At 41.7% G+C, this 12,636-nt stretch overlaps 1 protein-coding gene across 4 annotated transcripts in view; it reads right to left on the minus strand.

Moving 5' to 3' along the window:
• Positions 1-2,501: 2,501 nt before the first annotated feature.
• Positions 2,502-12,636, minus strand: part of RNASEH2B (ribonuclease H2 subunit B) — a 57,783-nt gene continuing 47,648 nt past the window's right edge. For 3 of the 4 annotated variants that reach the window (XM_045475326.1, XM_045475334.1, XM_045475306.1), the window contains exons 8-11: positions 10,544-10,625; positions 8,938-8,980; positions 4,662-4,742; positions 2,502-2,951 (exon numbers count right to left, since the gene is read on the minus strand). In XM_045475326.1, the coding sequence (XP_045331282.1) occupies positions 2,844-2,951; positions 4,662-4,742; positions 8,938-8,980; positions 10,544-10,625 (314 nt within the window). In that variant the 3' untranslated portion in view covers positions 2,502-2,843. The remainder of the gene's footprint in view (positions 2,952-4,661; positions 4,743-8,937; positions 8,981-10,543; positions 10,626-12,636) is intronic. The other variant, XM_045475317.1, reaches the window with a different exon arrangement.

Below are 12,636 nucleotides of genomic sequence, written 5' to 3' on the forward strand. Positions count from 1 at the left end.
TAAATTAGAACTTTATCTCACAGCACATTTATTAAATTTTTTTTTTAATGTTTATTTATTTGAGACAGAGAGAGACAGAGCATGAACGGGGGAGGGGCAGAGAGAGAGGGAGACACAGAATCCGAAGCAGGCTCCAGGCTCTGAGCCGTCAGCCCAGAGCCCGACGCGGGGCTCGAACTCACGGACCGTGAGATCATGACCTGAGCTGAAGTCAGACACTCAACTGACTGAGCCACCCAGGCGCCCCTATCTCACAGCACATTTAAACACAAATTCTGTAGATGATTTAAGGAATTAAATATAAAACAAAAAATTAATTATTGAAAAATTAGAAGAAAATAAGTGGTTAACCTTCCTGCAAAGGGAAACATCCTTCTAAGTATAACATCAATGTAAAGGAAAAGTTTATACACACACACACACACACACACACACACACACACACACACGTCTACTTAAAAACCAAAACCATCTGGGGGCGCCTGGGTGGCTCAGTCGGTTAAGCGTCCGACTTCAGCTCGGGTCACGATCTCGCGGTCCATGAGTTCGAGCCCCGCGTCGGGCTCTGGGCTGATGGCTCAGAGCCTGGAGCCTGCTTCCGATTCTGTGTCTCCCTCTCTCTCTGCCCCTCCCCCATTCATGCTCTGTCTCTCTCTGTCCCCAAAATAAATAAACATTAAAAAAAAAAAAAAAACCAAAACCATCTGCATGACAAAAAAGTCATACACAAAATTAAAGACAATTTACAGGCCAAGAAAAAAAATTAACAATGAATATAGTGGACAAACAAGAATGTCTTTAAGTTATAGAATATCTTTAGGGTCCATAAGAAAAATACTGACACTCCAACAATTAAAAAAAAAATTTTTTTTTTTAACGTTTATTTATTTTTGAGACAGGGAGAGACAGAGCATGAATAGGGGAGGGTCAGAGACAGGGAGACACAGAATCTGAAGCAGGCTCCAGGCTCCGAGCTGTCAGCACAGAGCCCAACACGGGGCTCGAACTCACGGACCGCGAGATCATGACCTGAGCTGAAGTCAGCTGCTTAACCGACTGAGCCACCCAGGCGCCCCGACACTCCAACAATTTAACAGAGGACATAATCAGACAATTCTCTATAAGATGACAAATGGTGAAGGAAATGTGAAAAAATATTAAATATTATTACTAATTAGGGAAATGCGAATTAAAACCACAATAAAATGCCTTTCCCCCCACTTATTTGCAAAGATAACATTCAAAGCTAACCAGGTGGCATGAATAAGACAAGGACTGATACTACCATATGATACAGTACAAGATCCCATACACTTTCTGTGAAAGATCTTCCCATAAGTATGTATTTGGAAAGTTTAGTTATAAACTGGGAAGCCCACATCTAAAAATCCATTCTAATGGAGAACTAAACGTTTTGAACAAAGGGCACCCGGCTGGCTTAGTCAGTTGAGCATCTGACTTTGGCTCTGGTCATGATCTCGCAGTCCGTGAGTTTAAGCCCCGCGTCGGGCTCTGTGCTGACAGCTCACAGAGCGTGGAGCCCACTTCGGATTCTGTGTCTCCCTTCCTCTTTGCTCCCCCTCCCCCCACCCCTGCTTATTCTCTCTCTCTCGCTCTCTCTCTTGCTCTCTCTCAAAAATAAGTAAATAAACATTAAAAAAATAAAAAAATAAATAAAGGCTTGGACAAATATTTACTTATAATGTGATTCTTCAAACAGTGAAACAGTGTAAGTAATCTAAATGTCATGGTCATGAACTAATCAAGTATCCAAATAATTTAAAATGACCATCATTAAAAAAATTTTTTTTAATATTTTACATATTTTAAATATTTAAATTATTTATTTTTTATTTTTATTTATTATTTATTTAAATTAAATATTTTAAATATTTAAATATTTTTAGTCTTTTATTTATTTTTGAGACAGGGAGAGACAGAGCATGAACAGGGGAGGGTCAGAGAGAGGGAGACACGGAATCCGAAACAGGCTCCAGGCTCTGAGCTGTCAGCACAGAGCCCGACGCGGGGCTCGAACTCACGGACCGCGAGATCATGACCTGAGGCGAAGTCGGCCGCTTACCTGACTGAGCCACCCAGGTGCCCCTAAAATGACCATGATTTAAAAAGCATACTTATGAAAAATACTTTGGCAGCCTGGGAAAATGCTCACGAAATGATGTTGTCAAGGAAAAAGATTATAAAATTACTACTAGGATTCCTTAAAAAATTATTCTTATAAAAACACATGCCATATTATCTCCAGCCAGTGTCAAGGTGGGAGATTCGAATTTTAATTTTATACTTTTCTCTATTTTCTGCAAACAACAGGTACTCGTAAAACAGACAGTGTTAAACAAAAGATTTACCAAAAACTAAAGGCTTTTAGAAAACTAGTAGTTTCTGACAGCTGTTATCTGAATTCTCTTGGTACCCTGAAAACCAGATCGCCACAGGTACCATGTGGCAAAGTTGTGCAAAATTACAGGCATACACTCAAATATGGTCACATGTTCGTTTATTGAGGAAACTGTGAGGCTAGCTACAGATCAGCTCTGTTCACTTGATGACTTTTCATGATGTCAGACAAGACTCTGAAGGCCACAGGCCATGAAGTTACCCAATTACTTTCCCATATTTTGTTCAGAAACACAAAAATCAAATGCCAAGAAATGTTCGACTCTGAAAACTGCCCTCATTTTAAAAAAGCTTTTTTGTTTTATTTTTTCAAAAGGTGGTAATTAAGGGTCAGGAGGTAGAGTGGCATGGAGGAAGGACAAAAACGGAACCTGGAAAAGGCGAATATTTTTTGCTAGATTTCATTTTCAAAGTTTCAAGTCTTTTCAATTTTTTTTTTTATTTTTCGCAGCGAAAAAGGAATCAATACTTTTCATTCCACTCTTGTCAACTTTAGCCAAAGCCTTCTGAGCTGCGGTCATTTTGTTATTTTTCTGTTAAGGAAAATAAGAGAACAACTGTTACAAATGTAACGTTTATGAATCATACATGCAAATCAAACAAGACCACGCATGTCTCAAGGTTCATTAAGAGAAGTATTTGCTGGTAACGTGCTTCATAAGGGAATGATAATTTTTTTTTTTTTAAAGTTCTGATTTCTATTCAGAATTCAGACCTAAGACACAAAATACGTTAAAAGAACCAGGACGCAAAACGGCTGCCTTCTAAGGAGGGGAATGTTGCAACCAATGGTTTACTTTAGGGGAATAATTCTGGAGGGTGTTTTAAGTGCAATAACACCAACAAAGGAACTGACATAGGCTGCGGTTATCAGAGGAGGAATTACAGCCTGGTATTACAGCACGATGAATAATTCACAACAATTTACTGTTGGAGTTTATTCATAGGCTCTCCGGGAAACCAAGGCCAACACTATAATATTCAAAAGATAACCTGTACTGCAGAGCATCCCAGACCAGCAGGACCACTGCCCGGGGATTCCTCCAACTAAGAACTTTTCAAAAAGCTGACTCCAAGTGACTCTGCCTTTTAAATTTCTATCTCTTTATGGTCACTGTTTGTTTTGTTTCCGTTTGTTTTGGTTTTTTGCCACATCCTGGAACGAGCACTAACAGGAGGTAAATAGTAGCCGAGTTTCCTTCAGTGCATCATAACTTCTCAGCAGAAGCATACGCGATGGGAAGCAGCGAAGGAAAACAATTCCTGTGTCTCCCTGTGAACTGTGAGATAGTCATTGACAGAGAACCTTTTAAGGGCACGGTGTCTGATCCCTGAAACCTTGCTTCTCACATTCTGTACTTATATTTTAGAAGGCTTATTTTCTCACGGGATGGTGAAAAGTGGCAGTCTCTTCGAGACAAGTTATCCCCTGTCTTTAACAGACAGCCGGGTCCAGCCCCTCATTTCCCTGGGGCGGTGCCCAAATAGATACAACAGAAAGCAGCAGTTCCAAGGGTGGGGCAGAAGCAGTTCTCACAGAGAATGCCAAAACCCGCCCTGCTTACAGAAGCCATTGAGGGGACCAGCTATCTTGCCAGATCTCAACCTGGATTTTCCCCTGACGTCACATGCCCAGATGAATTACGTATAGATCAAAGAAAAAAATTATAAAAAAAACATTAAGCTCTAAGGTGGGGGGGGGGGTTAAATGTTAAAATCCAAGTGGAAGTTAATTTATCTTGGATTGGGCAAGGTCTTTTTAAGCATAAAAATAATGAGAAAATCACAAGAAGAAACAATTCCTATTATTTAATCCTCAGAAAAACTTAAAGCTGTTAAAAAATCAAATGAAAAGGATAAACACAGATTAGAAAATTATTTGTACCCTATTTCATATTAGTAATTATGGTCCTCGTCATAAGTTCCAGGAAGCTTCCAGGTAGTAGAGTTGACAAAAAAATGACCTGTGGAGGCCCCCTCTCTTTGTGCCCCCCTACTCTTAATATAGAGCCAAGGGTAGGCACACTCTTGCTAAGCATATTGCCTTCGTGCCTCACAAGTCTTCTTGACTTGACATATCCATTGTCATTCACAATTTTGAATTACTGAGTCGCAGAAATGCAAGTTAACAATTCTTCGTGGTTAAAACTGTAAAATCACCATCAAGCATGTAATTGTTCCTACGTGTCCTCATGCAGGATCACCTACGGGATCCAAGAATATGCCACTACAGCTGGACATACCTTTTCAGTCTTCCAATCTTTCCTGTTAAACTTAGTGTAATCTTCTTTTGCTTCTACAGGCTCATCGGATAACTTTACTTTCTGCAATGTTAGAGCAGTAAAGTGGTATAAAATGTCACCTCGACACATCACTCCATTTTTAAGAAAACAACAGGGCCAATCTGGACCCACATCAAGGCCAAATGGAACAACAGACCCGGCAAAGGGCTTTACTTTGCATTTTGCCAATTGTCTGGGGAATGAAGCCACACGTCCCTTCTGAAAAGCAGCCTTGGTGATGGCGGGATATGATCAGGTGAGCCCACGACCCAGCCCCTTGGGCAGTCTAGTGGTACTGATCACATATTTTGTATGTACCAGGACCAGGAGGCATCTAGGTGACTGCTGACTTCCAGGACAGTCTAACGGGGTGAAGGCAGGCACAGGGGTCAAAGAGAAGAATTTCCTTTAAGGGGGCCAGGTGTCCAGCCAGAACCCCCACTGCATTCACCATCTGGGCTGGTGTAACGTCCACTGAGGAAGAAGGCACACCATGATTCTGTTGTTACCATTTTTGTATAGCTTCATGTTCTTACCTCCTTTCAACTGAACTATCTCAGTTTGTCACACAAGGACAACCTTGCAAAGCATGAAGCCAGCAGAAGGAAGCACAGAGAGACTAATCAAATGATCAAGGCCACCTAGCAGAGGACAAGGGCTGGGATCTCCATTTCTTAACAAGTGCTCTTTCCATGAGGCCCGGTGCAACCAAGCCCACCTCTACCTCATATTTTCACCATCCACATGAGCCTCGTGCACCAAGGAATGGGAGAATCTTGTCAAGAGCTAGACTGTGGCCTTAATGGTCCCATTATAGAAGGAATCGTGACACATTTACTATGTAAAAGGCACACAACAGGGCAGGGAAGTCTTGATGATTAACACAGAGAACTAACTGCACAGTGACCACAACCTGGTCTTCTATAGGTTTTTGGGTTCTTTGTGGAAACACTGGGTTGACAAGATCTAACGTGACTCTTCCCTGGGAAATGCAGATTTGTTCCTGGCTTCCCTCTTCATATCCCATCTTTTGCTGAACAAAGAACTTCAGGGCTAGGGCTAAAAGATACCCTGGCACATGAATGAAACCCAAGGGGATAAAACAACAGGTCTTGAAATACTTCATTCTAAACAAGGGCGGGGAGGGGGGCACACTCCTGGGAATCTATAACATTATGTGACACTCAAAAAAAAAAAAAAAAACAGGGGCATCCTGGAAATCTATAAGGCAAAACCTTCTCTTGGGCACACCACAATCTAAGAAGGGAACCTTCAAAAGAAAAAGACTAGCTTATCACGAATGAACTACCTACCAGCAAAGTATGTATACAAGGAACTTAAGAATACATGTTTCTACTTAAATTAAGATCAGTAAGGGGTATTTAGGTGATGCATATTTTTACTAGAAAAGTCTCTTCAGCCAGGAGAGTGGAACTCGCAGGGAATAACGATGAAGGCTCTGATGCAAACTGCAAAAAGCTTAACGTTATAAGGTGGTTTACTTTCCTTCTCTGTGGCAAAATGTTCTACAGATGTCATTATAAACCCTTGGGCGTATTTACTTTTCACGGAAAAGGAAGTCAAATGAAAAATGTTCAAGGTAAAGGTTAAGATGAAAAGTGCTTCTTCACAAATATAAAATGTTTCGTAAGATGACTGACTTGTCCAGGTGTTTTAATGGCTCACTGCTAAGCAAGACACCAGTCATCAGTGCTCACAATAACAGAAATTGATTGTGGAAGGCTCTGCCTGGAATTTTCTTGAGTGTTATTCACAGCTCACGTTGAATACCCTTGAAAGAGTCATAGTTGTTACACTCACTTGAATTTTTGTTATTTAAAAGACCAAATCACTATAGGTTTGGAGGGATGTTTCAGAAGAAATAGAAAAGGGCTCAGAAAGACAGTAACAAAGGGTATGACTAAGCGGGTACAGTTCTGGAAAGAGAGGGGGGCAAACAGAAGAGTACCACAGGGATTCATGCTAGGATGGTCTGATTCTTACAAACGAGCTGCAAGAAGGAGCTCAGGAGCGTCTCCAACCTACTGACTGCATTCGGCTCTGCCAGCTGCCAGCGATAAATTCAAAGGATGGAAGGGGGCGACGGGTGGAAGCAGGGCTTCAATACAGGCAAACATGTGATAGTAAGAAAATAATGCGAAACATATTAAGGATGACAGGCTTCGTGCCATCATTACAAACAGATACAAAGATACCTAATAGCCACTGGAACGTATTTCCTGAAAACGGTCAACTCTATTACTGTAAAAATCAATCAAATCCTGGACGCAGACAAGAAAGCTAGCAGAAGACATTATCCTAAGCCTGTTTAAGCCGTGGTACATCATCCAGTGCAGTTCGCACTCTGCACGCTGGAGCCCCAGGAAGACACAATAGACCGGGAGACCTCAAAAAGCAACTAAACAATCCAGGAGATGAGGCTGAGATTTAGGGGAAACAGGACTGGGAGATCTAAATCAGGGCTTGGCAAACCGCCCGCAGGCCAAGCCCTGCCGGCCGCCTGTTTTTATAAATGAAGTTGGGCTGGAACACGGCCGCCCGCCTTCGTTTATGAATCGTCTGTGGCTGTCTCTGTGCTACCACAGCAGGGCTGAGCAGTTGTGACAGAAACCAGCTGCTTCGTGAAGCCTCAAGTATTCACTCTCTGGCCTTTGCAGAGTAAGTCTGCTGACCTCCGATCTAAATCATAAATGATGAATGACATCACAAATGATTTACATTTTGGAAATTCAAATAGGAAAACAGAAAAACAGGTTAAAAGCAAACGTATGAAATGCATTACCCCGGATACTATCAGAGGCCAAAAGCTTCAAGAACAGGCTTCAATCTGTTCACGAATGATCTCTAAGTTACTATGGAAGACGGATATTTGGGAGAAAGATGCTTAGGTTTTGGAAGGAGAGATATGAGAGAGAAACGGATATGCCCATCTCCCTAGTTACAGGAAGGCAATCATGTCTCTGTCCCCTAGAGCTACTTACTGTCAGAGATTAACTACCAGACTGGAAGAAGTGTGGGTCTGCCCTAGAATGACCTTAGCAACTGACCTCTGCCCAGTGCTATTCCTCCAGAGAAAAGGATGCCCCTCCTCGATCTGCTGAAAATGGCCCATAGCTACTACTGACGCACTTTAACAGGACATGATACAAAACAAACAAAAACAAACAAACAAAAATGACCCCGAGTATGTTGGCCATCGTGAAGGCCGGGAAGACAGAAAGTGCTTTAACATCCATGACGTGTCCACTGTACATTCTCAGGGCATCCATTATTCTGTTGGCAGGAGAATGGCCTCACTGACAAGCTGATGCATGTGTTTATTTCCCTGTCTCTGAGCAGCGCTCGCTTGTCTGAGATCAGGCCTGGACTGAGGGATGCCGCAGTGTGCCATCAGGTGTGGTTCATGGCTGCCTTCTCTACTCTCTGTATCTGGGAGACAAAAACAAGCTGCGGCCCACGGAGCAGGGGAGCGGTGGGTGGCGGTCGGAGAACAGCTGGAAGAGGAAGAGTTTTGTGCAACACAAAAGCTGCGCTGATCATTTCAAGGGGAGGAAAAAAAAAAAGTTTGGCTATCTTTGTTCAAAGGATTCTCTGTGTTACAAAAATCATGCTCTGCTCACCTCTGTGCCAGTAACAATTAGATCTGGCAAAGCGAGTTTAAGTTATACATGGAGTCTTCCTGATGATTAATAAAGTTAATTACAGGATCTGGCTGACTCAAGAAGATTTCGTCACGTATCTATAAGACTTTTACGTAGGTATCTGGCTAAAACCAGCTCTTATCTGGTTTTCACAGCACTTTATCATTCAGGTAAAATCTACAAAAATAAAAAATACCGATGGACAGCTCATTACAATCTTTAATCCATACAACATCAGTCCATGCAAGGCGGATTTAGAAAGCTTTAAAATGGGGGTGCCTGGGTGGCTTAGTCGGTTAAGCATCTGACTCTTATCTCGGCTCAGGTCACCATCTCACAGTTTGTGAGTTTGAGCCCCATGTCGGGCTCTGCACTGATGGCTCAGAGCCTGCTTAGGATTCTCTCTCTCCCACTCTCTCTCTGCCCCTCCCTGCTTGTGCTCTCTCCCTCTCAAAATAAATAACCTTAAAAAAAAAAAAAAAGCTTTCAAATGTACTAGAACAAACTAAACGTATGTGGTAAAAATGAAATATTTTTCCAAGTGCCCCAAAGATAGCTTAGTCACAGCTCCTTACCTTTGATGGAGGGTTTGGCAATGAAGCTGAAGGTTCTGGAAGCCTAAGGAGTGAAAAATAAGAATCATAGTCATTGTTTTTCATAGACAAGCAAACAGAGAGTCTGGGCCAGCTTAGGACTTACAAGTCCCACTTTTAGGGAACAGCTTCACCTCCATGTATCTGACTGTACAACTGCCTCAGTGAAAGGAATGAAATTTCTCTAAATGAAGAAATCTTCATTTTCCTTGTAGTGACACTGTCTGAACTAAAAAACAAAATTAGAACTCATTGTTGAAATGGAATTGCTTTACTTTAGCCTCTAGAAATTTGCATTCTGGCATTGTAGGATTTTTTTTTTTTCTTCAAAAACGACGAATGCAGCACATATATGAAATTGAAAATTATTTTAATTGTTGACAAAAAGTCACACAAACTTTACTTTTCTTCAATTAAAGAGAAGTTTAATTGACCTATCTTTCTCCCCAAATCTTCAAACACTTCAGGGTAAAGAAAAGAATCTAAAAAATAATGGGAGTACAGAGACATAGGTCTCTAATGAGACAAACAGGCACTGAGAAACCCAGGGGAATATTAAACAGAAAGATAGGGTTATTGATTGAAAGCAGGCTTTGCAAACACTTTAACTACACTAGAAACCAGTTCCCACTGTTTTTTTTTTTTCTTTTTTAAGTTTATTTTTGAGAGAGATGGCGACAGCGTGAGTTGGGGAGGAGCAGAGAGTGAGGGAGAGAGAGAGAGAATCCCAAGCAGACTCTGTGCCACAGCACAGAGCCCGATGCATGAGATCATGACCAGAGCTGAAACCAAGAGTTGGGTGGATGCCTAACCAACTGAGCCACCCAGGCGCCCCCACTGATTGTTTTTTAAAGTAGGACCTAAGTAATTTGCTAAAAACAGCAACTATGCATCTGTTAAGAAGTCGCTTTATGTTTATGTATCAGAGGAGAAAGCTACTAGAAGAATCAGGGAAAGCTATTATCACACCCATAAAATCTTAACAATAGTCACTAAAATCTAGAAAATAAACACATTCTTTTCAGCCTAAGGTAAAGTCTTTATAGTATATTAAATATCTTTATGAAGGACATAACACAAATCAGGTCCTTCTTAAACCCGTTTTCTGCCCTCTGACACAGATTGTGTTTCATCCTTTCAGCTTCGAGTGCTGGGCAAAATGAAGGTATTTGGTGAGTATCCAATGATGGTAAATATGGTACAAAGCCTTTACATGTAGCTTTCAAGAATATTCCACATGCCATCTCTTCTTTCCTTCTAACCTTTATTTCTCTTAAAATCATCACAAAGAACCAAATTAGTTAAGTGTAACTGGGGATCAATTTTAATACTGTTTACCCTCTAAAATCATACCAATCCAAAAATCCAGTCCTAACATTCACAAGTTTCCGCAATCAGTATCCACCAAACCAGTTTGTTCCAATCCACCAGTGTCCACGAAAAAACCACACGGTCCAGGAGGTAAGTCGAGAATACTCTCTTATCAAACATAGTGATGTGATGTGATGAGCCATAAAGGACCTCTTGCTGGGAGACCAGGAAGCACTGAGGTACTTCCTAATTACGACTGAAGAGGAATGATACTTACTTTAAATATTTACACAGGTCGTCACTGAGTTCTCTAGGGATGTAATCAGATACCAGACCATGGGCATAACAAATATAATCCTCTGAAAGAAACAGAACGGAGAGTGAAAGAAAAAAAAAATTAGTAACAATTATGATAGTTTTACAACCAAATTGACCAGAGTTAAAATTCTGGCTCTAGCTGGCCTTAGAGACTCATTTAAGCTCACAGCCTCAGTTTCGTCATTTGTTCTTTTTTTATTTAAAAAACAAATTTTTTTTTTCTTAACGTTTATTTATTTTTGAGACAGAGACAGAGCACGAGCGGGGAAGGGTCAGAGAGAGAGACATGCAGAATCCGAAGCAGGCTCCAGGCTCCGAGCTGTCAGCACAGAGCCCGGCACAGGTCTCGAACTCACGGACCGCGAGATCATGACCTGAGCCGAAGTCGGACACTCAACCGACTGAGCCACCCAGGCGCCCCTGTTTTTATATATTTTAATAGTCGCTATGGTCTGTGGTATGTGAATGCTGTGACTTCAAGGTAGAAAAATTAGGCATAACAAAGAGGGGCCGATCTTTTTCATCATCTTTTTCTTTTTATTATTTTTTAAATGTTTATTTTACTTTTGAAAGAGAGACAGAGATAGAGCACAAGTGGGGAGGGACAGAGAGAGAGAGAGAGAGAGGGGGAGACACAGAATCCAAAGCAGGCTCCAGGCTCCGAACTGTCTGCACACGGCCCGATGTGGGGCTCAAACTCATGGACCGCGAGATTGTGACCTGAGCCGAAGTCGGACGCCCAACTGAATTCAGAGACAGAAGTCTACTAGCTATGACAGGTGACGCTGGATAAGTCATCTCCTTCTCTGATACCATGAGTCTTCACTTTTAAAATGAGGTCTATCTAATGTCTAACATCCCTTCTCCTACTTAAAAAAAAAAATCTGGGGTCCATCCATCCATTTGACTCAATCCCTTCTCTTTTGTTAAAGCCAGTCAAAACCAGTGATAGCTGGTAAACTCAGTAAACTCAGCTCAGCGGAGCTGTCCACCATTTCCTGAATGCCTGGAGCCTGCTAACATCTACATGTGTAAGGTGTTTTAAGGTAGATTTCTGCAAATCAAGGACTGCCTGAATTACCTTCAATCACAAACAGATCCCTGGTCCCAGTTTTAATGTTTTTAATGATGAAATTCTGATGCTTTGGAGTGGTGTGCCTGTCTAGAACAGGGGAACATTGAATTGGAGTTTAAACTCAGAATAAGTTTTTTTCTTTTTTAATGTTTATTTATTTATTTTGAGAGAGAGTGAGTGCAGGGGAGGGGCAAAACCAAGCAGGTTTTGCGTTGTCAGCATGGAGCCTGACGCGGGGCTCCGTCTCATGAACCGTGAGATCATGACCTGAGCTGAAATCAAGAACGGGATGCTTAACCGACTGAGCCACCGGGCGCCCCCAGAATAATTTCTGTCCCACAGTTGAGAATGTTAATTGTATTATACAGCTGTTTTTATTCAACTATACATACAAAATTAAGGGGACACTACACTGGAAAAAGCAAAAGAATGTACCTTAAGAATCTAAAAGAAAAAAATTGCCAAGGGCATCAATTTCCATCGAAAATCAAAATATTAAGATCCAAGGTAGGACATACACTTCTGGAGACCAAGATGCAAACAGAAGCAGCCCGTTGGAAGCCTAGGGACACACAGCAGTATGACAGAAAGGGGAAGCGTGTGGGCCCCAGAGTCAGGCAGGCTCGCCTTCACCACTTACTGGCTGTGTGGCTTTGGGTGCAGCCTCCAGACTCTCATTGTAAAGTGAGACTTAAGGGGAGTGTTAGCTGGGATACTGTGTGTATACTGGCAAATGAGCCAAGGGCTTGGCACACAACATGATCTCAACGAATGACGGCCAGAGTTGTTAGGGTGGCTATTACTGTTTTTGCAAAATAAGTACTTGCCGAAGGAATTATTTAAGCATCGATTAGTGACAGCAGTGATCTATGGTAGAAATACCACTTGGTTCTGAAACGAAATGCACACTGCCACAAGATCTATGAGAACACATGGACAGGAATGCGAAGCTTCTGGGACATTAAGATTTTAAAATC

Source organism: Leopardus geoffroyi, chromosome A1, assembly GCF_018350155.1.
Source record: "Leopardus geoffroyi isolate Oge1 chromosome A1, O.geoffroyi_Oge1_pat1.0, whole genome shotgun sequence".
Lineage (NCBI taxonomy): Eukaryota > Metazoa > Chordata > Mammalia > Carnivora > Felidae > Leopardus > Leopardus geoffroyi.